Source organism: Bos grunniens, chromosome 7, assembly GCF_055505025.1.
Source record: "Bos grunniens cultivar Pamir isolate PY7600 chromosome 7, Bosgru_T2T1.0, whole genome shotgun sequence".
Lineage (NCBI taxonomy): Eukaryota > Metazoa > Chordata > Mammalia > Artiodactyla > Bovidae > Bos > Bos grunniens.
In genome coordinates this window covers 52455792-52476576 of record NC_141171.1, presented here as the reverse complement: position 1 = coordinate 52476576, position 20785 = coordinate 52455792, and the positions used below count along the sequence as shown (strand labels likewise).

General features: G+C 44.2%; 1 protein-coding gene across 23 annotated transcripts in view; it reads right to left on the bottom strand.

The window, feature by feature from the left end:
• The window catches only part of LOC147369546 (protocadherin gamma-C4), a 185828-nt gene that overhangs the window by 22240 nt on the left and 142803 nt on the right, over positions 1 to 20785 (bottom strand). Inside the window, exon 1 of one of the 23 annotated variants that reach the window (XM_086412068.1) lies at positions 8236 to 10815. The exons of 20 other annotated variants lie outside the window; for them this stretch is intronic. In XM_086412068.1, the coding sequence (XP_086268194.1) occupies positions 8236 to 10668 (2433 nt within the window). In that variant the 5' untranslated portion in view covers positions 10669 to 10815. Of the gene's footprint in view, positions 1 to 583; positions 6280 to 8235; positions 10816 to 20785 lie in introns of those variants that run through there. 2 more of the 23 variants (XM_086412094.1, XM_086412067.1) reach the window with 2 other exon arrangements.

The window sequence follows — 20785 nt, the reverse complement described above, 5'->3', positions numbered from 1 at the left end:
ATCCCATGGACAGAGGAGTCTGGTGGGCTACAGTCCAGGGTTGCAAAGAGTCAGATGGAACTTAGTGGCTGAACACCAAACAACAACAACATTTTAAGCAGAGAGTCCCTTTCACAGTGGGTGAGGGAGTAGATGACACTGTGGAGCAAAGATATAAGTTTCCCTCAGTCCACTGGGGAATGGTAACCTAGAATTAAGGTATTCCAAACCCTGACCCCTCATTCAGGAAGAGGAGAAAAAGTCACTACCTGGGTTTAGGTGCACCTCGTACACGAGAGCCTTCCATGTGCTCCACATTCCAGCAGCGTGTTTCCACAACACCCCATCTCTTGATCACTCACTTTCATTTCTTACTCTCAGACAAGGGCATAATCCACCCCAAGTATTAATCTGTGAAAACTGCCTGGTTAATTCACAAAACGCTTCTTAAGCACATCATCTACCACACAGTCACCACTCACAGAAGTGGCAACATCACTACAGGCTCTTACAGAGAGACCAATATATTCTCTGGGACAAGGCCCAGCCACATGCCTGCATCTGAATAACCCTCAAGCATTGGCTGAGCCTGCAAAGGTCTCACCTCTAGCCCATAGAGAAGATCAGAGGGTGGGCAGCTTGGGCGAACGGGTTCCCCTGCCATAGGTGCACTGGGTGACTTCACCATCATGAAGCTATCACTCCGAGTGGGTGCAGAAGCCAAGGGTGTACAGCCATGAGAGTGGCCGCCCACATCAACAAACTTGATAGGATCATCTGACCCTAGCTGGATTCGGAGGATCCCATTGGAAGGAGGAAGCCCCTCCCTCCTTCGAGACCGGGTGAGACAGGCACAGGTGCCAGCAGGAAAGCAGGTCATTCCACAGGCAGCCCCACGCAGGCACTTCGAGATGAGCGCCACGAATGAGCCAAAGGAAACAAAGCAAATTGCCACTAGAGATACAGCCAAGTAGAGGGTCAAGCGGGATTCTCCTTCCCTTGGAGCTGAAGACTCTCGAAGATCAGGGACAACTGGATGAGTGTCTTCTTCCAAGGACACCAGGAGAGTGACAGAGGTAGAGAGTGGTGGGCTACCACTGTCCTTTACCACAATGACCAGCTTCTGAGGCGGGAGATCAGCTGGGATGGGAACAGCAGTCCGCACCTCCCCGGCATAGCGGGAGACTGCAAACAGGCTGGGATCTGGGGCCTCCAGGAGCTGATACGAAACCCAAGCATTGTAACCTGAATCCAAGTCCACAGCGGTCACCTTTGTGACTAGGTGGCCAGCACCAACTGATGGAGGCAGTGCTTGGGGACATAAGGAACCAGGCCGAGCCCTAGGGCGGAGTACAGCTGGGGCATTGTCATTGAGGTCCAGCACAAACAGACGAACAGTCACAGTGCTACTAAGGGGTGGATTGCCCCGATCCCGGGCTTGCACCTCAAACTGCAGCGTCTGTGTTTGCTCATAGTCAAAGGATCGAGTCGCATGAACAGCTCCCGTCTGGGGGTTCAGGGAGATGAAGGAAGATGCTGACACATCTCGATTTCTGGGCTCGAGGAGAGAGTAGGAGATAAGCGCATTCAAGCCAGAGTCGGGATCAGAGGCCGCAAGGGAGCAGAGCAGGTCCCCTGGGCGATTGTTCTCTGGAACAAACACCTCATGTGACCTCTGGAAGAAAGAGGGTGGGTTATCATTCACATCCGAAATGTTAAGGAAAATGGTCCTGTGGGTACTCAGAGGAGGGCTCCCGGCATCAGAAGCAGTGACCATGATATCATAGCTGGATTTGGCCTCTCGGTCCAAGGGCCCAGCAGTCACCAGGGAGAACTGGTTCCTGAAGGCAGACTTGAGGGCAAAGGGCAAATGGTCAGGAATACGGAGGCTCACATCCCCATTTGAACCTGAGTCAGGGTCCTGCACACTGATGAGTGCCACCACAGTGCCAGGCTCTGCACTCTCGGGGAGAGTCCCCAGCTCTGAGGTCACTGTGATGTGGGGGGCGTTGTCATTCACATCTAGGAGATCCACCCGAAGGCTGCAATGTTGCTCCATGGCTGGAGAGCCCCCGTCTCGAGCCCGCACATCAAATTCATAGTAATTCTCACTCTCAAAGTCTAGGGGTCCTTGAAGAGTAAGCTTTCCATTAGTGGGGTGCAGGCTGAAGAGGCTTCTCACACGATCAGGGGTGTGACCACTGAAAGAAAAGGTGACGTTACCACTGGGACCCAGGTCTGGGTCGGAGGCATTGAGCTGGATGAGCAGCATGCCGGCTGGCGCGCTCTCCAAGACGCTAATCCTATAGCTGGATTGCTGGAAGGCTGGGGCGTTGTCATTCACGTCCAGCACTGACACCCGCAGCTCTGCCGTGCCAGATCTCGGGGGGTTCCCGCCATCCACAGCAGTCAGCACTAGGCGGTAGTCTGACTGCTTTTCCCGATCCAAAGGTTTCTCCAAGAGCAGCTCTGGGACCAGGCTGCCGTCGCTGCGCTTCTTGACATCTAGGGCAAAGTGTTCATTGGAGCTTAGTCTATAGCTGCTGATGGAGTTGCTCCCCACATCTGCATCCTGAGCCTTTTCCAAGGGGAAACGCTGTCCTGGAGGAGCTGCCTCCCCAATTTCCAAGTCCAGCTGCTGCCGAGGGAATCGGGGGGCGTGATCATTCACATCCACAATTTCTACCTCTGCTCGGTACATTTCCAAAGGCCCTTCTGTTACAAACTCCAGGGGCACAATACAGCTGGCACTGAGCCCACACAGTGCCTCTCGATCGATTGGATTCTTGATGAGCAGGGCACCGCTGTCCAAATCCACACGGAAGTGTCTTTGGTTCACCTCTCCAGCGACCTGCAGCCTGCGAGCTGCCAAGCTCTCGGTATCCAGCAGGAAATCTTGGGCGACATTCCCCACAAAAGTCCCTTCCTGTGACTCCTCTGGGACCGGGTATCGGATCTGCCCACCAACGTAACCCAGGTGGCAAAAAAGGAACAAAAGGGTAGCCCCCCGGCAGATTTGTACCCAACCTCTCACCTTGCCGAGCATTGCTGCTGCCCGCTAGTTCTCTATCTGGTCCTGAGAAGCCCCAGAAGCTGACCCGCCCCAAACAGCCACAGCAGCTGGAGACACCTATCTCCCTTTCCCCACGCCAGCTCTGGCGCGGCTGGGCCGGCGCCGCAAGGGTTACGCGCCGTTTTTTGCTGGTGGCGGGGTAGATTTGTCTGCCTTCCTCTACCCGATTGGCAGACAGCGACTCCTGGGCTCAGCCAATAGGCTAAGCAGAGAACGTCCCAATAGCAGCAGGGTTAATGCGACGCAGTATTGGAAGAAGGGGAAAAAAAACCCCACAAAAACCCACCTATCTTTTCGCCTTCCTCCCGCTCAACAGCATTTTCCCCCCATGGGTTATTACCTCTATAGAGAGGCAGACAACATATATGTTTTTGTTTTTTTCCCCTAATTCACCAATCCCCACCCCACCTCACCCCGCCCCTTTTCGGCAGGGAAAACAGCGACAGCCTGAGAGCCCTAGCAACCTGCAGCCCAGAGAGTGAGTAGCCATTTGAGACTGGTCACTTTGTTCAAGCCAGTGTTGTCATCCACCAATATTCTAAAGGAGTAGCTTCTGCCTCATTCTGATTGTATTAGAGCAACAGCTAATTAGAAGCACTGCTTTATACAAAAAACTCTGCCCCTCTGCATATTATTCAGAAACATATCCATCTCTTTGCAGAAAAGGCTTACACATTAATGCAGCCTATTAAATTTATGCAGTACACATTTCTGTTGTAACAGAAGGCGCAGCAGAAACCAAATCTCTCTTACTCGGATAGTCACTGGTGATATACTAAATTGCCATTCATTAATTTCAAGGACAGTATGGAAGGAATGAAGGAGAGGGGGAGAAGCCAGGAGAGGGAGACGTTCCAAATCAGTAAAGAATCAGCTTGTTTGGGAGACGCTAAGGACTAAATCTCATTACCTGGCAGAATGCTAATGTTCACAGATTTAATAGCTTTCTTGAATGATTGAGATCAGCTACCAACAGCACCAGTGCCTACAAATCTCCTTTATTTGACACCATGGTATGCTTGATATGTTGTTAATTACCAACTGTGACTGTTTCAAAAGAGCCAAGTTTTTCACCGAGCCCTAGGGGGCCTTTTGGCAAGGGAGACTTGATCTCACCCTCCCTGGAGCCTGGCTACCACCTTGCACAAATGCAGAAAGATTGTTCAATTCACACTGTAGTTACCTGCAAACTCTAACTGGAGTCACAAACACACCAGAACACAAAGAGAAAAATCTATCCCGATTTGCATGTGAGATTTTTAGAAAATTCATCTGAATCCTCACCTAGGCTGCCAATTATTGTTGGTGGTAGTGTTTAGTTAAGTCGTATCTGACTCTTGGTGACCCCATGGCCTGCCAGGCTCCTCTGACCATGGGATTTCCAAAACCAGTAGCAAAACCAGAGGTTATCCTCCCAGGTGTTTTCCCAAACCCTTGATCTTCATGAATATCCTTTCGATGGTGAGGCCAGCAACCAACATTTTGGTCTCAAAGGGAGGTATCTGCTTTCTGTGTTCTTTCAGCCCCAAACACCTAAACCTTCTCCCATGGGAATGACAGGTGTAAATCCGTCGGACTTATAAGGTGTTTATGCCAGGATTCACTATCTCAGTAGAATGACACCATCTTCCCCTGAAGCTGCCAGTGGGGAGGGATAAGGAGGATCATTCTTGACTCATTCCTCTTCCATCTTCCCTTTATCATGTCAATGAATAAGTGCTGATAATTTCACTATAGTTACGTCCCTCAATCTATACTTGTCATTGTGCTGGTTCAAGCATTTCTCAATCTTCTCAAATACTATAATAGCCGTCTAAATGTTCTAAATGTAATATAATAGCCCCATGTTACATTACAGGGCTTCCCCAGGTGGCTCAGTTAGTGGTAAAGAATCTGCCTGCAAATGCAGGAGACATGGGTTCAATCCCTGGGCCGGGAATATCCCCTGGAAGAGGAAATGGCAACTCACTCCAGTAATCTTGCCTGGAAAGTCCCATGGACAAAGGAGCCTGGTGGGCTACAGTCCATGGGGTGGCAAAGAGTCAGACATGACTGAGTACACATTCAAATCTTCTTTAGTCTCCAGTCCCAATATCCCCAATCCATTATGGCAACTCATTTCACCATTCTTGCCTGGACAATTCCATGCACAGAGGAGCCTAGTGGGTTACAGTTCATGGGGTTGCAAAGAGTTGAACATGACTGAGTAACTAAGCACACTCACACACATTTCATTTATGGCTACCAGAATAATCACTCCAAAACAAGCAAACAAAAACTCTGACGACATTATATCAGTTCAAAATTCTGCAATGACTATCACGGATATAGAATAAAATAAAAAATCTTGGCACAGCCTAAAGGTAACTCAAGATTTAACTCCTGCCTACTTGCTTCACTTTATCTCCTGCAAAAGTTGTTTTACAAATACACTTTAAGGTTCAGCAATATTAAAAAAAACATTATCCCTCTGCATGGAATTTCCTGCAAGGGTCCCTCTCTACTCGCCTTTCCCCTTTATTATCTGATAAACTACTACTCAACTTTCATTCTCAGATCAAGCATCATCACCTGTATGAATTCTTCCTGATTTCCCCAGGCTGACTGGGGTGTTTCCTTTCCTTTGCTCCCATTGCTTCCTGTATTATACAGATCTCCCTTACCATTTTTGTGGGAGTGTGTGCATGTCTGTCTCCTATGGTACTCCATGTGCCACAGGAGCAGGGACTGTGCCTTTTCATCTTTTAAAGTGTCTGGTACATTCACCAATACACGGTGAATTAGTGCTATTATCACTTGTTAGTCAACAGGTATCTATTGAATGCTTGTACTTCATGAGTATTTTATATTTATACATTTTATATACATTACTTTTCATTCTCACACAATTTTGGAAGAGTTTATATTGGAGAACACAAGCTCAGAAATGTTAGGAGACTTGTGTAAAGTCTATCAAGTGCAGTATTAGGGTCTCCCCACTTGCACTTCTAGACTGTCTAGAAAGAAATAAAACCTCTTTCTGTAACATCTTAAATCATTTTCCTAACCGTTTGTCATCCCTGTAGCCATCAGCTGACCCTTTTTGCTGGCTTTAATATCTAAGAACTAGACCTCTTATAGATCTCAATCCCTTTTATTTGCAAGTTGACACCAAAACAAACATATCTATAATATTAATACTTGAACTGGAGGATCATAAAGCCCGAATCCTATATATCCTAGACTTGACCTTTTTATGCCAAGTATGTAATTCTCCCATCTCTAGATTTTTAACACAGTTGTATTGAGCTACATAATTTATCCATTACACCATACAATTCACCCCTTTAAAATGTACAATTTAACGGTTTTTAGTACATTCACATATACTAAAATGATGCAAACACTACAGTATAATTAGAAGAAAATGTTTTCACCCCTAAAAGAAACACCATACCCATTGCTGAGCTCTAAATTTTTAAAGAAATAGTTGCCCAGGTGCTAGTGGTTGAGGAAGATTTTTCTCCTTAGATGACTGAAATATCTCACATTTTCCCTATAGTGCTTTCCTAGAGCTATTCTATATAATAATTTAAGGTTGAAAAATAACATTATAGAATTTTTTTAAGTTCAGCCTGGCAAAACAAGGCTGGCTGCTGGTTCTGTGAACTTCAAAATAACTTAGTTTCAAAAACATGCTAATTGATGGACAGGCATGTCTTAGGGCAAAGCTTTTCAAATTTGTCTTCACACTGGAATCACTTGAGGACCTTCAAAAAATACCAATGCCTGTGTCCCATTCCAAGAGACTGCTTTATTCCATCTGGGATGTGGCCTGGGCTTCAGGATTTTTAAAAGGTCCCTAGGTAATTCTGGTGTGCAACCACGTTTGAGAACATCATTCAAAGGAAAATGCCAGTTTTTTCCAGTCTGACCAGAAAAGCAGCAGCTGCTTCTCTCTGGCTTTCATCCTTCCTTAGCCTTTCCATATATGCCTCTGCTTTGTCATCTTGAACTGTCTCCAGGTTAGTATTTAAAGAATTTTTTGGAACTATGACACAACAAACACCGTGCATATATTGTATCATGCACTAATCTTATAAAACTCTTGCTACTTCTTTTCCACATACTAAAAATGGGTCTAGAAAATTTAACGTGGCCATGGACTCATGGATGATAAGTGGTGGAGCTTCCTATGTCTAACTGCCAGACCCAAAGGTTGATAGCAATAATATACTTACTAGTAACAAAGTTATAGTCGTTCTCCCACAAATAGAAGTGTGTTTAAGTTGCACTCCAAAACAAAGGCCTGGACACTATCCTGAATAAATGAAAGCTTTATCTTTTTTCTCAGGGTATGAATCTGCCTGTCACACTACATTTATACCAAAATAATAATAATAATGATGAAAGGATAGGAATTAACATTTAGGGCAAAAAGAACTTTCATTTTGTACTTTATGTCCTTCTGAATTTATTTTAAAAATAAATATTACTTTTACTTTTACAATGAATGGTGGTTACCTTTGGGTTTGGGAATAAAATTAGTTTTAATTTTTTCTTATATTTTTCCATTTTTTCCAAATTTTCTATAATGCACATGTAAGTAATGTCCACAAAATTTCCTGTTGTGTCCTTGAAATAAAATTTAAAGGACTCTAGAATTTTATTTCTTTCATAGAAAGCCATCTGAGAATGAGGAAGAGGATCTGTGCAGTCAAAGGAAAATTATCAGCAAACCATTAGTTTTAATGCAGATGTGGCAATCATTTGAAAGATGGACAGATGAGGTAGTTTTTATACTCCTAGCAGCTGCCACTGGCTAGAGGTTTCCATTAACTTGTACTCAATGCAAATGATACCAAGCTAAGCTCTGAGTGCTGAGATGGTGAGTTAAAGCTTAATGGCCCTTTAGTACGATTGGTTAGTTGCTATGGCAAGTGAATGCTGAGGGTGTGAATTGTGTCCACAGATGAGTGAATTAACTCCACACTGTGTGGGACCACAAACCACACTCTAGCTGGGCCATCTCCTTCCCCGAAAAGGCACGACGGTTGATCTGGGAAAAGCCAAGTAAAAATGTGGATGCATCATTAGGAAAACATCTTGATGACTGAAAATGAAGATGGCTACATACATTCCTAAAAGTGATGCAGGAATAAAAAAGCATTAATATCATTCCAGGGTGACTTGCTAACCCTTACCTGTCCAGGAGGGGAGCTCTCTGCACCCAACACTTGCCTATAGAACACTGGATCGAGGCTCCGCAGAGTGTTCTGGCGGCTGGCCAGTGGGCTTGCAGCACCCGGTTTCTTCAGCAGTGGGTCACTGCGTCTCGAGTCAGTGGTAAGGTACACCTGATGGTAAAGGTGTGGGGCCATCAGGCCTCCCCGCACAGCATCTGCGTGCAGAGAGGGCCCTGGTGTTCGGTACAGGGAGCTCACCGGGGCTCGGTATAGGTCCCTGGACTGCTTCCATTTGTAAACTTTGAATATGATCACTCCTAATACTGTGACTGCGAACCCCACGGAGACCAGGATTAGAGAGAGAAGTAGATAAAAGGTGAGATTTTTATTCTGCTCCCTGGGGGCAGAGCCAGCGGGGAACTCAGCCAGGGCTTCAGGAGATTCCTCAGTTACTGACACAGTCAGGGTCGCAGTAGTGGACAGCGATGGCTCCCCATTGTCTCTGATCAATACCGTGAGAGTCTGCCTGGGTGAATCTGTATCCTGTACTGGGCGGGCAGTGGTGATTTGACCCGTGTGAAGTCCCACAGCAAAAAGGCTCTGGTTAGGGGCTCCCAAGAGGCTGTAGGAGAGCCAGGCGTTGTGCCCTGCATCTGGGTCCCAGCCCACCACCCGTGTGACCAGGTAGCCAGCAGCAGTACCTCGAGGCAGCATCTCCACTGAGCTCTGGCCAGGCCGGGGGTATAGGACCTGGGGGGCATTGTCATTGCGATCAGTGACAAATACATTCACACTTATGTTGGTAGCCAGGACAGGAGTGCCCCCATCACTGATGTGAGCTGTTAACTCAAACTCACGCCGATCCTCATGGTCCAGGGGCACTAAGGACGACACGACGCCACTGTCACGATTTATCGTAAAATAGCGACCCACTAGGCCTGTTTCAGCTCCTTGCTCTAAGAGAAAGAAGGAAAGGCGAGCATTCTGCGGGGCGTCGGGGTCCCAGACACTTAGGTTTAGTATTGGAACACCAGGCAGGTTATTTTCCTCAACGTAAACATTGTAGGAAGACTGGGAAGATTGTGGAGGGTTGTCGTTGATGTCCGACACTTGCACCCGCACTGTCGTGAGGGCTGAGAGGGAAGGGGTTCCCGCATCTCGAGCCGTGATGCTGAGGTTGTATTCTGGCACCGTCTCCCGATCCAGGGCTGCGCTGGTTTTCAAAGTGAAGTAATTCTTGAGGGAAGATGTAAGGCTAAAAGGGAGACCTGGTGGAACCTCGCATGTCACCAGCCCGTTCTCCCCAGCATCCAGATCGGTCACACTGAGTAAAGCAATGACAGTTCCGAGAGGGGCGTCCTCGGGGACTGGGCTGTACACAGAGGTGACTGTGATCTCCGGAGCATTGTCATTTACGTCCACAACCTCTACCAAAACTTTACAGTGTGCTCCTTCGGGATTGGCGCCCTTGTCTTTGGCCTGTATGTAAATCTCATGGAGTTTGGCGTCTTCGAAGTCCAGTCGACCCTTGACTGTCAGCACCCCGGTAACAAGGTCCAAGGAGAATAGTTCCCGCACGCCAGCACGGTTGTGGCTGCCGAAGGAGTAAATGATTTCGCCGTTGGGGCCTTCATCCAGATCAGTGGCACGGACTTGGACCACACGAGTGCCGGGGGGTGCATCCTCCAGGACACGCGCCCGGTACAAGGACTGGTTGAAGGTGGGTGCATTGTCATTCGCGTCCAGCACAACGATTCGAATAGGAAGGCTGGCGGAGCGAGCCGGAGTTCCTCCATCCAACGCCGTCAGCACCAGCTGGAGATCTGGTTCTCGCTCCCGGTCCAGGGCGCGCTCCAGGACCAGCTCTGCGTACTTAGTGCTGTCTTCCCGAGTCTGCACTCGAAGCGCAAAGTACTCGTTTCGGCTCAGCTCGTAGGTTTGTAAAGAGTTGCTTCCCACATCGGGATCGTGCGCGCTCTCGAGCGGAAAGCGCGTTCCTGGCGCCACGGCCTCGCTAATCTCCAATTTCATTTCCCGAGTAGGAAAAGAGGGATTGTTGTCGTTGATATCTTGGATCACCACTTCCGCGCTAAACAACTCTAGCGGCCTCTCCACTACCAACTCCAGAGTTATGGTACAGGAGGGCAGGGTCCCACACAGCTCCTCTCGATCCAGGCGATCGTTCACGAACATCTCTCCGGTCTCCCAGTTCACCTCAAAGAATCTTCGGCTAGCTCCGGACACCACCCGGAGCCTGCGAGCTGACAGGCTGCCGAGATCCAAGTCAAGGTCCCTGACCACGTTGCCCACCACGAAACCCTTCTCTCTTTCCTCCAGGATCTCATAGCGAATGACGGCGGCGGAAGCCTTGTGCAAGGCACCCAGAAGCAACAAAACTCCCACCACTCTCCCGGTGCTTACCAGTCCGCCCCTCCAGGCCTCTGGGACCATCTCACTCAAAGACAGTTCCTCTTAGCAGGGTCCAGATCGTCCAGGCTTCTTTCCCGAGAAACTTTCAGCGGGTTAGCGCTCGGGCGCTGGGCTCCGAGTCGGACATGGCTTTCTGGATGCCGCTGATTTGCTCGCCGGCTGTTCAGTCTCGGCCTCATCCCGCGGCGCCGAGAGGGGACGGGCCGGGGCCAGATCTCCAGCGTCTCCATTGGCCGACAGCGGCACGCAGAGTCCCAGCCAATAACTGCACGAAAAATGCGCCAGCGCCGGACCCTCTGAGCGGGATAAGCACTAGCGCCGGGAACTTCTTTCCTTTGGCTTCCTTCCAGAGTTTACAGCCAGAGCACCTTGGCAGAAGCTGCACATCCGAAACCTACCTTAGCTGGAAAGCCAGCTACGGGGTGCTGAAGCTGGCCTTCCTGCAAGTCTAAAAGCCGAACAAAAAGCCCTGTTAAACATTTTAACCGCTATCTTTAATCCCTAAAACGGGGTTCAAACCTAACCAAAAAACGACATAACGTTACCTGGTTTACTGGAGGACTAGGTAAAACTCACCTAGCTGGACTCTACTAGTAGAGAGGCATTTAGCATTTTTTTTTTGAGGTGTTAATAACAATTTTTGTTTTCTTTCTTAACAAATGCGGCTGTAGCATTCCGGTCACTTCCCCAGTAGAGAAAAATCTACAGGAGCTACCACTGTTTGGTTTAACTTTGTTTTGTGAAATTTAAAAACATACTTCAGATATCTTTTTAAATTGAATGTTATTGCTTAGTTCTTATTTCTTAACAATGAGGGAGCATGTGAAATTTTTCTATCCTATATGTTCCAACAAGCATAATCTCAATCAGAAAGCATAATTTCTAAAGTTTCTCTTTACTTGATCAATCTGTTTCTCAAGATCAGGAGGCATGCCACAAAGAGACGCTGCATTGCTAATAAAGGTTAACATCCCTTCTTCACTCCCCCCCCACCAACGCAAAAAAAAGAAAAATGACCAGGTTTTATTTACCACCTGGGACCTTTATAAAATTATTGGGATATCCAAAATACAAAACCTTTAGCCAGGGAATGAAGAGTCTGAGTTTTTCTGCATTTAAGATTGTAATCAAACAAAACACTAATGACTAGGATAATGAATAAGAGAGTCAAGTATAAGTTAGAACCCAGTCATACATCCTTTGAAAACAAACTACCCTCTAAGGGTTCCTGTGTTCCTATCTTATTAAATCAATAAGGCAGATAAAATCCTGGCATCAGAGCAAGTCAATGATATACATCTCCCATTAAATACTAGATGTAAAGAATCACATATTATTTCTGTACACATTAATTGCATATAGTCCTTTCTGAAGTTTAACTGAAACTTGAGGCCAAGCAGCAGAGGACAGGTTAAATAAGTATATAGGAAGTAAGTATATACAGGTTATTTATAGAAGAGATGAAAAGCCATATTTGACCTATGTCAATACTTTAATTCATCTTTTAAAACCTCTAGTTTTTAAATACTCAAAATTGACAACTGTCCAAACAACTACGAAGGCTGATAGGTATTAGACAATTAGAATATAGAATTTAGTTCATATATAGTAGCCCAGTCACTTGCTACTCGAAGTGTGAGCCAAAGACCAAGAGCATGGATATCACATGGGAGCTTGTTAGAAATGTTCCCGCTCCAGACCTACTGAATCAGAACTGCATTTTAACAAAATGCCAGGGTGATATGAACGTACATTAAAGTTTGAGAAGCACTGATCTAGTGGGTTTTTCAGATGTACTGATTTATCAAACATTTGCCCCCATTCACAACTTAACCAACATTCTGGTGTTCAAAAACTAGCTTTTAAAAGCTGAAATAATTTTCCCTTTAACAATAAATCCCATAGTTTTCCTAAGACCTCTTCATTAGCCAACAAAACCCTCCTTTTCATACTGTTCATGGGGTTCTCAAGGCAAGAATACTGAAGTGGTTTGCCATTCCATTCTCCAACCAGTCTATCCTAAAGGAAATCAGTCCTGAATATTCACTGGAAGGACTGATGTTGAAGATGAAACTCCAATACTTTGGCCACCTGATGTGAAGAACTGATTCATTTGAAAAGACCCTGATGCTGGGAAAGATTAAGGGCAGGAGGAGACTCAATGGACATGAGTTTGAGTAAACTCAGGGAGTTGGTGATGGACAGGGAGGCCTGGTGTGCTGCAGTCCACAGGGTCACAAAGAGTCAGACACGATTGAGCAACAGAACTGAACCCTCCTTGGATCCGCTGTTCACAGTAGCCAGAGTGATGTTCTTAAATTTTTAATTGGATCAGAAGATTCTCCAGCTCACAGCTCCTCAGGACCATCTTTTGCCTAGTATCCAAGTTCTCAAGCTTTCCCCTAGATATTCTATTACGCTGCTGTGTGGTCAGCAACGAAGCTCTCCACGCAGGCTGCTCCTCTACCAGGAAAGTTTTTTTTTTCCTTTCCTTCCCTTTGGTTATTTCTACTGATCTTTCAGGTCTCAGTTTAAATGTAATTTCCTAATAGAGGTCTTCTCTTCGACCCTAGTTAAAATCAGGATCCTTTGTTATGCTCCCTCAGACAACCTTATATTTTCCTTTGTTGAATATAGAACAATTTAAAATTTTATAATTCTATAGTGCTTAAGAATAATGCCTGCTTCTCCCACTAAAAAGTGACTAAATAAAGCTGCAAAAAGGCAGAGACCATGCCTGTTTTGATTATCACTTACTTCCTCAGTGACTAGCACAGCAGGCACTTAATGCTTCATTTTTTCCAGCTTTATGGAAGTATAATTGATCAAATTATATGAATTTAAAAGGGGTACAACATGATTTAATATATATATATATATAGTGAGGTGATCAACACAATATAGTTAACACATCCACCACCTCATCTAGTTACCACTTTTTAATGTGTGTGGTAAGAACGCTTAAGATTTACTCTTAACAAATTTCAAGTTACACTACAATATTGTTAACTATAGTCACCACATTGTACATCAGATTCCACAAATTATTCATTTTATAACTAAAAATGTTACCCTTTGACCAACATTTCCCCATACTTAATGCTAATCAATATAGTAATCTTTATGCTAATGGTAATCATAAAAAGCAGTAAAGATTATATATATTCATTTGTGTGTATCCGTTTTCCCTAGGAGAGAACATTTTTGGAAGATACAGTCTCTGCCTTTAAAGCTACCAGTGGCCCTAATTAAACTGTTTAACTTAATGATTTGAAAGAGAAAACATAGTTTGCCAAAGAGCCAAGTAAGGTGTGGTCATGTAACTCACACTGGACAAAAAACTTGCTGTCACCTACATCCAGTGAAAATGGAAGTACTAGTGTACAGGATCGATAGAATTTTCCAGTCTCCATCTTTTTTTCCTCTCTGTTTTATGATTCCAAGAGAGCCTCTGATCAACAAGATGCAGCAAACAATTTTAAAATAGAAAGTGAATATATTACAGTGGTCAAGAGTATGCCTTAGTGTCAAAAAAGACTCAAGTTCCAATACTGCATATTATACTTAGTAGCTCTATAACCGTGAAGCCTTTATTTTTTTAATTTTATTTATGTATTTTTGGCTGTGCTGGGTATTTGTTGCTGCACAGGTTTTTACTCTAGTTGTGGCAAGAGGGGGCTACTCTCTAGTTGCAGTGTGAGGCCTTGTCATTGGGGTGGCCTCTCCTGTTGCACAGCACAGGCTTCAGGGCATGCAAGCTTCCGTAGTTGTGGCTCCCCAGCTCTGGAGCACAGGCGCAGTAGTTGTGGTGCATGGGCTTAGTTGCTCCGCGGCATGTGGGATCCTCCCAGATCAGGGATCCAACCCCGTGTCTTCTCCACTAGTAGGTAGATTTTTTACCCCTGAGCCACCAGGGAAGTCCTGAAGCTTTTATTTTTAATTTTTATCTATAAAATGGGAATAACAATAGTACTCCCTGACATAATCACAGCTATATCAATCTTTTCTTTTTTAAGAATAAAGATTACAAATTATATTCTATTATATCTTTATTAATATTTATTTTTTGGCCACACAATGCAGCATGTGGGATCTTAGTTCCCCCACAAGGGATGGAACCCACAGCCCCTGCATTGGAAGTGCAAAGTCTTAACCACTGGACTGCCAGGGAAGTCCTCTCAATCTTTTGTGTTAATCTTTTCACAACTCTGTACTTATCATAGAGCTCACATGGACGATTAGTGATTTTAGCAATTTAATATAGTTACAAAACCAACACGACAATCCAGTTTTAGAATACTGCCGTCAACCCCCAAAATCCTTTATGCCTGTCTGCAGTCAATTCTTGTTCCCATCCAAAGCTTCAGATAGCCACTGATCTACTTATTATATAGTTTTGCTTTCTCTAGAAATTTCACACACAAAAAAGGAATTATAGATGAAATACCAAGTCACACACGTCAAAATGACCATGATTAAAAAGTCTACAGGACTTCCCTGGTGGTCCAGTGGTTAAGAATCCGCCTGGCAATGCAGGGCACACAGGTTCAACCTCTGGTCTGGGGGGATCCCAAAAACCAAGGAGCAACTAAGCCCAAGCACTGCAATGACTGAGTCTGTGCTCTAGAGCCAGTGCTCTGCAACAAGAGAAGCCATCACAATGAGAAGCCCACGCACTGTAAAGACGACCCAGAGAAGCCATAAATAAATAAATTTTTTAAAAAGTCTACAAATAACACACTGTTGGCAGGAATGTAAGTTGGTGTAGCCACTATGGAAAACAGTAAAGAGATTTCTCAGAAAATTAAAACTGTGACCATCATGACCCAGCAATTCCACTCCTGGGCATATATTCAGACGAAACTAATTTTAAAAGATACAGCAGCACTATTCACAATAGTCAAGACATGCAAACAACCTAAATGTCCATCGACAGAAGAATGGATAAAGAAGATGTGGTACATATATACAATAGAATATTACTCGGCCATAAAAAAGAACACAGTAATGTCATCTGCAGCAACAGGGATGCAACTAGAAATTTTCATAATAATTGAAGTAAGTCAGAGAAAGACAAATACCCTATGATGTCACTTATATGTGGAATCTACAATGCAGCACAAATGGGACTTTTCTGGTGGTCTAGTGGTTAAGACTCTGCACTCCCAATGCAAGGGACGTGAGTTTGATCCCTGATTGGAGAACTAAGATCTCACATATCAAATAAAAACAAATAAAAAATAAGACATGAATGAACTTATCTACAAAGCAGAAACAGACTTGCAGACATAGAGAGCAGACTAGCCGTTGCCAAGGGGGAGGGAGGAGGGATAGGGACCATCTGGAGTTTGGGGTTGGCAGATGCAAACTACTACATTTAGAATGGATCAACAATAAGGTCCTATGTGTACATCACAGGGAACTATATCCAATCTCCTGAGACAAACCATAATAGAAAAGAATACAAAAAAGAATGTATACGTGTAAAACTGAGTCACTCTGCTATGCACAGAAATGAACACAACACTGCAAATCAACTACACTGCAATAGAAAAACAAATGCACAGCCTTTGTATCTGGCTTCTTTCACTTAGCATAGTGTCAAACCCAACTATTAACCACAGCCTCAAAAAATGTTTTCTCTCCAACTTTCCTCATCTAATAAGGGCCACTTCTAGTCAGAAATTCTCAGGTCACCCTGGAAGCCCCATCAGCAGTCACAGGATGGACAGACAGCCAGCCATGGCGATCTTTGAGCAGCTGGACTACATCATCAATGAGCCTTCTCCCAAGCTGCCCAACAGGCATGTTCACCCAGGACTTTCAGGAATTTGTAAATAAATGCCTGATTAAGAACCCAACTGAGCTAGCAGACCTGAAGATGCTCATGAACCACGCCTTGACCAAGTGGTCTGAGGTGGAAGATGTGGATTTTGCTGGCCGGTTGCCCGTAGAACACTGCGGTTGAACCAGTCCAGCACGCCCACACAAACTGCAACGTGTCGATACTCCTGTTATTGCTACCACCACCCACCCAGCGCACCCTGGCCCACCTCTTCCTTTGGGCCACACATGTGGCCCTTGGATCCCCGGAGGCCAAGGCCACTGTACTGTCTTCTCAGAACCTGCTTCCTTAGGTTTAAGGGTGTGTAGGGGCGGGGGGGCGGGGGAAGAGGGAAAGAAAAAGCAAACATGACCCCCAAAAATAAATTCTCAGGGCATTCTTGGGACTTCCCTGGTGGTCCAATGCTTGAGAATCTGTATTGCAACACAGGGGAAGTGGATTCAATCCCTGGCCCAGGAACTAAAATCCCACATGCTAACAGGCAACTCAGCCCACTTGCCACAACTAGAGAACATCCTCAGGGCTCAAGGAAGACACATGCAGGCAAAGAAAAAAAAAAAAAATTCTCAGGTCATTCTTAACATCTTTCTCTATATTCCTACATTTATTCATTACCAGTTCATGTCAATCCTTACTACCTCCAAACTATACTTTGAATATATTGATTACTTTCCCCTTTACCACCACCACCTTAAATGCTGTCAGCTTCCCCTCTGGTCTTCTTACTTCCTCTTTCACTTTCCCTAAACTCCATTTCACATGTGGAAACCTAAAGAATCTTTCAAAAATATCTATTAAATTATATACTCTCCTTACTAAATACATTGCTTGGTACCAGGACTGGCTACATAATTTGCAGGACCAGTGCAAAATGAAAACAAGGGAACTCCTTGTTTAAAAATTACTACAGGAGGAAAGTGCAACTACCTGTTGAACCACCACTGACAGGAGGGTACTAGAACCCACCAAAAAAAGATACTGCACATCCAAAGACAAAGAAGATGCTGCAGCCAGATGATAGGAGGGGCACAATCACGATAAAATCAAATCCCATAACCCGTCAGTGGGTGACCCACAAATTGGAGAAAAATAATACCAAAGAAGTTCTCCCATTGTTGTGTAGGTTCTGAACCCCATGTCAGGCTTCCCAGCCTGGGGATCCCCAGGGAATCTGGCTTTGAAGGCCAATGGGATTTGATTATAGGACTTTCACAGGACTGGGGGAAACACAGACTCCAATCTCGGAGGGTACAAACAAAATCTTGCATGCAACAAGACCCATAGGAGAGGAGCAGTGACTCCACAGAAGACAAAACCAAAACTACCTCTAGTGTTGGAGGGTCTCCTGTGGAAGCGTGGACTGGCAGGGGCTCACCACAGGGTTGGGGTATAGGCAGCATCAGGCTGGGAAAGTCCCCCTTGGCATAAACCCTCTTGGAGTTCACCATTAACCCAACCATAGAGCCTGCAGACCCCAGGGCTGGGTCGCCTCAGGCCAAACAACCAACAGTGAGGGAGTGCAACCCCATCCATCAGCAGATAATTGGATTAAAGCTTTACTGAGCAAAGCCCTGTCCACCAGAGCAAGACCCCGTTTTTCCCATTGCCAGTCCCTCCCATCAGGAAGCTTACACAAGCCTCTTAGCCTCATCCATCAGAGGGCAGACAGAAGAAGCAAGAAGCACAGTCCCGCAGCAACTAAAAGAAAAGCCATATTACAGAAAGTTGATCACAATGGAAAAGCACAAAGTTATGTCCCAGATGAAGGGACAAGACAAAACCCCAGAAAAACGAAATAAAGTAGAGACACACAACCTTCCAGAAAAAGAACTCAGAATATTGTTAGTAAAGATGATTCAGGATCTCAGGAAAACAATGGGGAAGATGTTTACCAAAGACCTATAAGAACTAAAGAACAAATAAACAGAGATGAACAATACACTAAAAGGAATCAATAGCAGAATAACTGAGGCAGAAGAATGCATAAATGACCTAGAGAACAGGATGGTGGAAATCACTGCCATAGAACAGAATACAGAAAATAGGATGAAAAGAAATGAAGACAGCCTAAGAGACTGCTGGGACAACATTAAACATATCAACATTCACATTATAGGAGTCCCAGAAGGAGAAGAAAGAAAGGACCTGAGAAAACATTTGAAGAGATAATAGCTGAAAACTTCCCTAACATGGGAATTGGGCTTCCCTGATAGGTCAGTTGGTAAAGAATCCACCTGCAATGCAGGAGACCCAGGTTCGATTCCTGGGTCGGGAAGATCCCCTGTAAAAGGGATAGGCTACCCACTCCACTATTCTTGGGCTTCCCTTGTGTCTCAGCTGATAAAGAATCCACCTGCAATGCATGAGATCTGGGTTCAATCCCTGGGTTGGGAAGATCCCCTGGAGAAGAGAAAAGCTACCCACTCGGTATTCTGGCCTGGAGAATTCCACACACTGTACAGTCCATGGGGTCACAAAGAGTTGGACATGACTAAGCGACTTTCAATTTCCCTAACATGGGAAAGGAAATAGTCAACCAAGTCCAGGAAGCATAGAGAATCCCAAGCAGTATAAACCCAAGGAGGAACACACCAAGACATATAGTAATCAAACTGACAAAAATCAAAGACAAAGATAAAATATTAAAAGCAACAACAACAAAAAGACAAATAACATACAAGGAAACTTCCATCAGGCTATCAGCTGATTTTTCAACAGAAACTCTACAAGCCAGAAGGGAATGGCACGATATATTGAAAGTAATGAAAGGGAAGAACCTAAAACCAAGAACACGCTACCCAGCAAGACTCTCATTCACATATGATGGAGAAATAAAAAACTTTCCAGACAAGCAAAAGTCAAGAGAATTCAGCACCACCAAACCAGCTTTTACAATGAATGCTAAAGGAACTTCTCTACGCAGGAAACACAAAAGAAGGAAAAGACCTACAGAGAATAAACCCCAAACAATTAAGAAAATGGTAATAGGATCTACATATGGATAATTACCTTAAATGTAAATAGATTAAACACACCAACCAAAAGACATAGACTGGCTGGTGGATGAAAACGTGCATGTATGCACTCCACTTACCATATCACTGCTTGACCCCCCCCCAAATTGTATGTAATTATTTTATATTGTTAGGTTAATCATGTTCCCATTATGACTTGCAATTGTAATTATCTTTTATTTTTTGTCTGACAATTGTGAAAACTGATAAACATCTTTCACTATTATGATTATGTAACTATTACTCACATAATACCACTGTATCATGATTGGTGAAAAGAAAAATAAAAGAACCCTATATCACCAAAACTACTATTTAATAGCAAAACCTGTAATCACTTTAAAATCCAGATGCATACCAGAATTATCTTGAAATTTTTTGAAAAATGTAAATGCCCAGGTATTGCTTTTTCTCCAGAGCTCCAGATATGTTTCTAATGAGCAGCCATGTTTAAAAACAACTGGACGATACGATGATCTTTAACTTTTTTTTTTTTTGATCTTTAACTTTTATCTAGTTTGTTTCACTTTTTCTATTTCATATTCAGTATTCAGTGCTACCATTTCATTTAGCTTATGTTTTCCAATTTCTCCATCTCTTTTTTATGCTCTTTTTCAAGCCTCTATCAAGATGCAATAGAAAAGCTTTTGTATACACATATATAAATAATATGTATAATATATGTATTTTAGAAAATTTATTAATTTTTGCCTAACAAAAATTTATGACATTTTGAATCCACTTGTTTGACTTAGTATGAGTAGAATGCTAGATTTCTAATTTTAAAAGATATATAACAAGCAACAAAAGTTTACTATATAGCATAGGGAAATATAGTCAATATCTTATAATAACCTATAAAGGAAAGTAATTTCAAAAATAATATATGTGTCAAGAATCACCTTGCTGTGCACCTGAAACATTGTAAGTCAACTATACTTCAATAAAATAGATATATTAAGAAAAAAGATTACTACAGGGCTTCCCTGGTGGTCCAATGGTTGAGAATCAACCTGCCAATGTAGGGAACATGAGTTCAATCCCTGGTCCAGGGAGATTCTACACACGGGGGCGGGGGGGAGGGGGGCTTAGTTGACCCCACAATTAAGTACCACAACTACTGAGCCCGTGCTCTGCAACAGAAGCCACTGCAGTAAGAAGCCCAAGCACTGCAGCAAAGAGTAACGGCTCACTGTGACTAGAGAAGGCCCATGTACAAAAGGATCCAGTGCAGTCAAAAAATATAATAAAAAATATTTTAATTAAAAATAAAATGTAC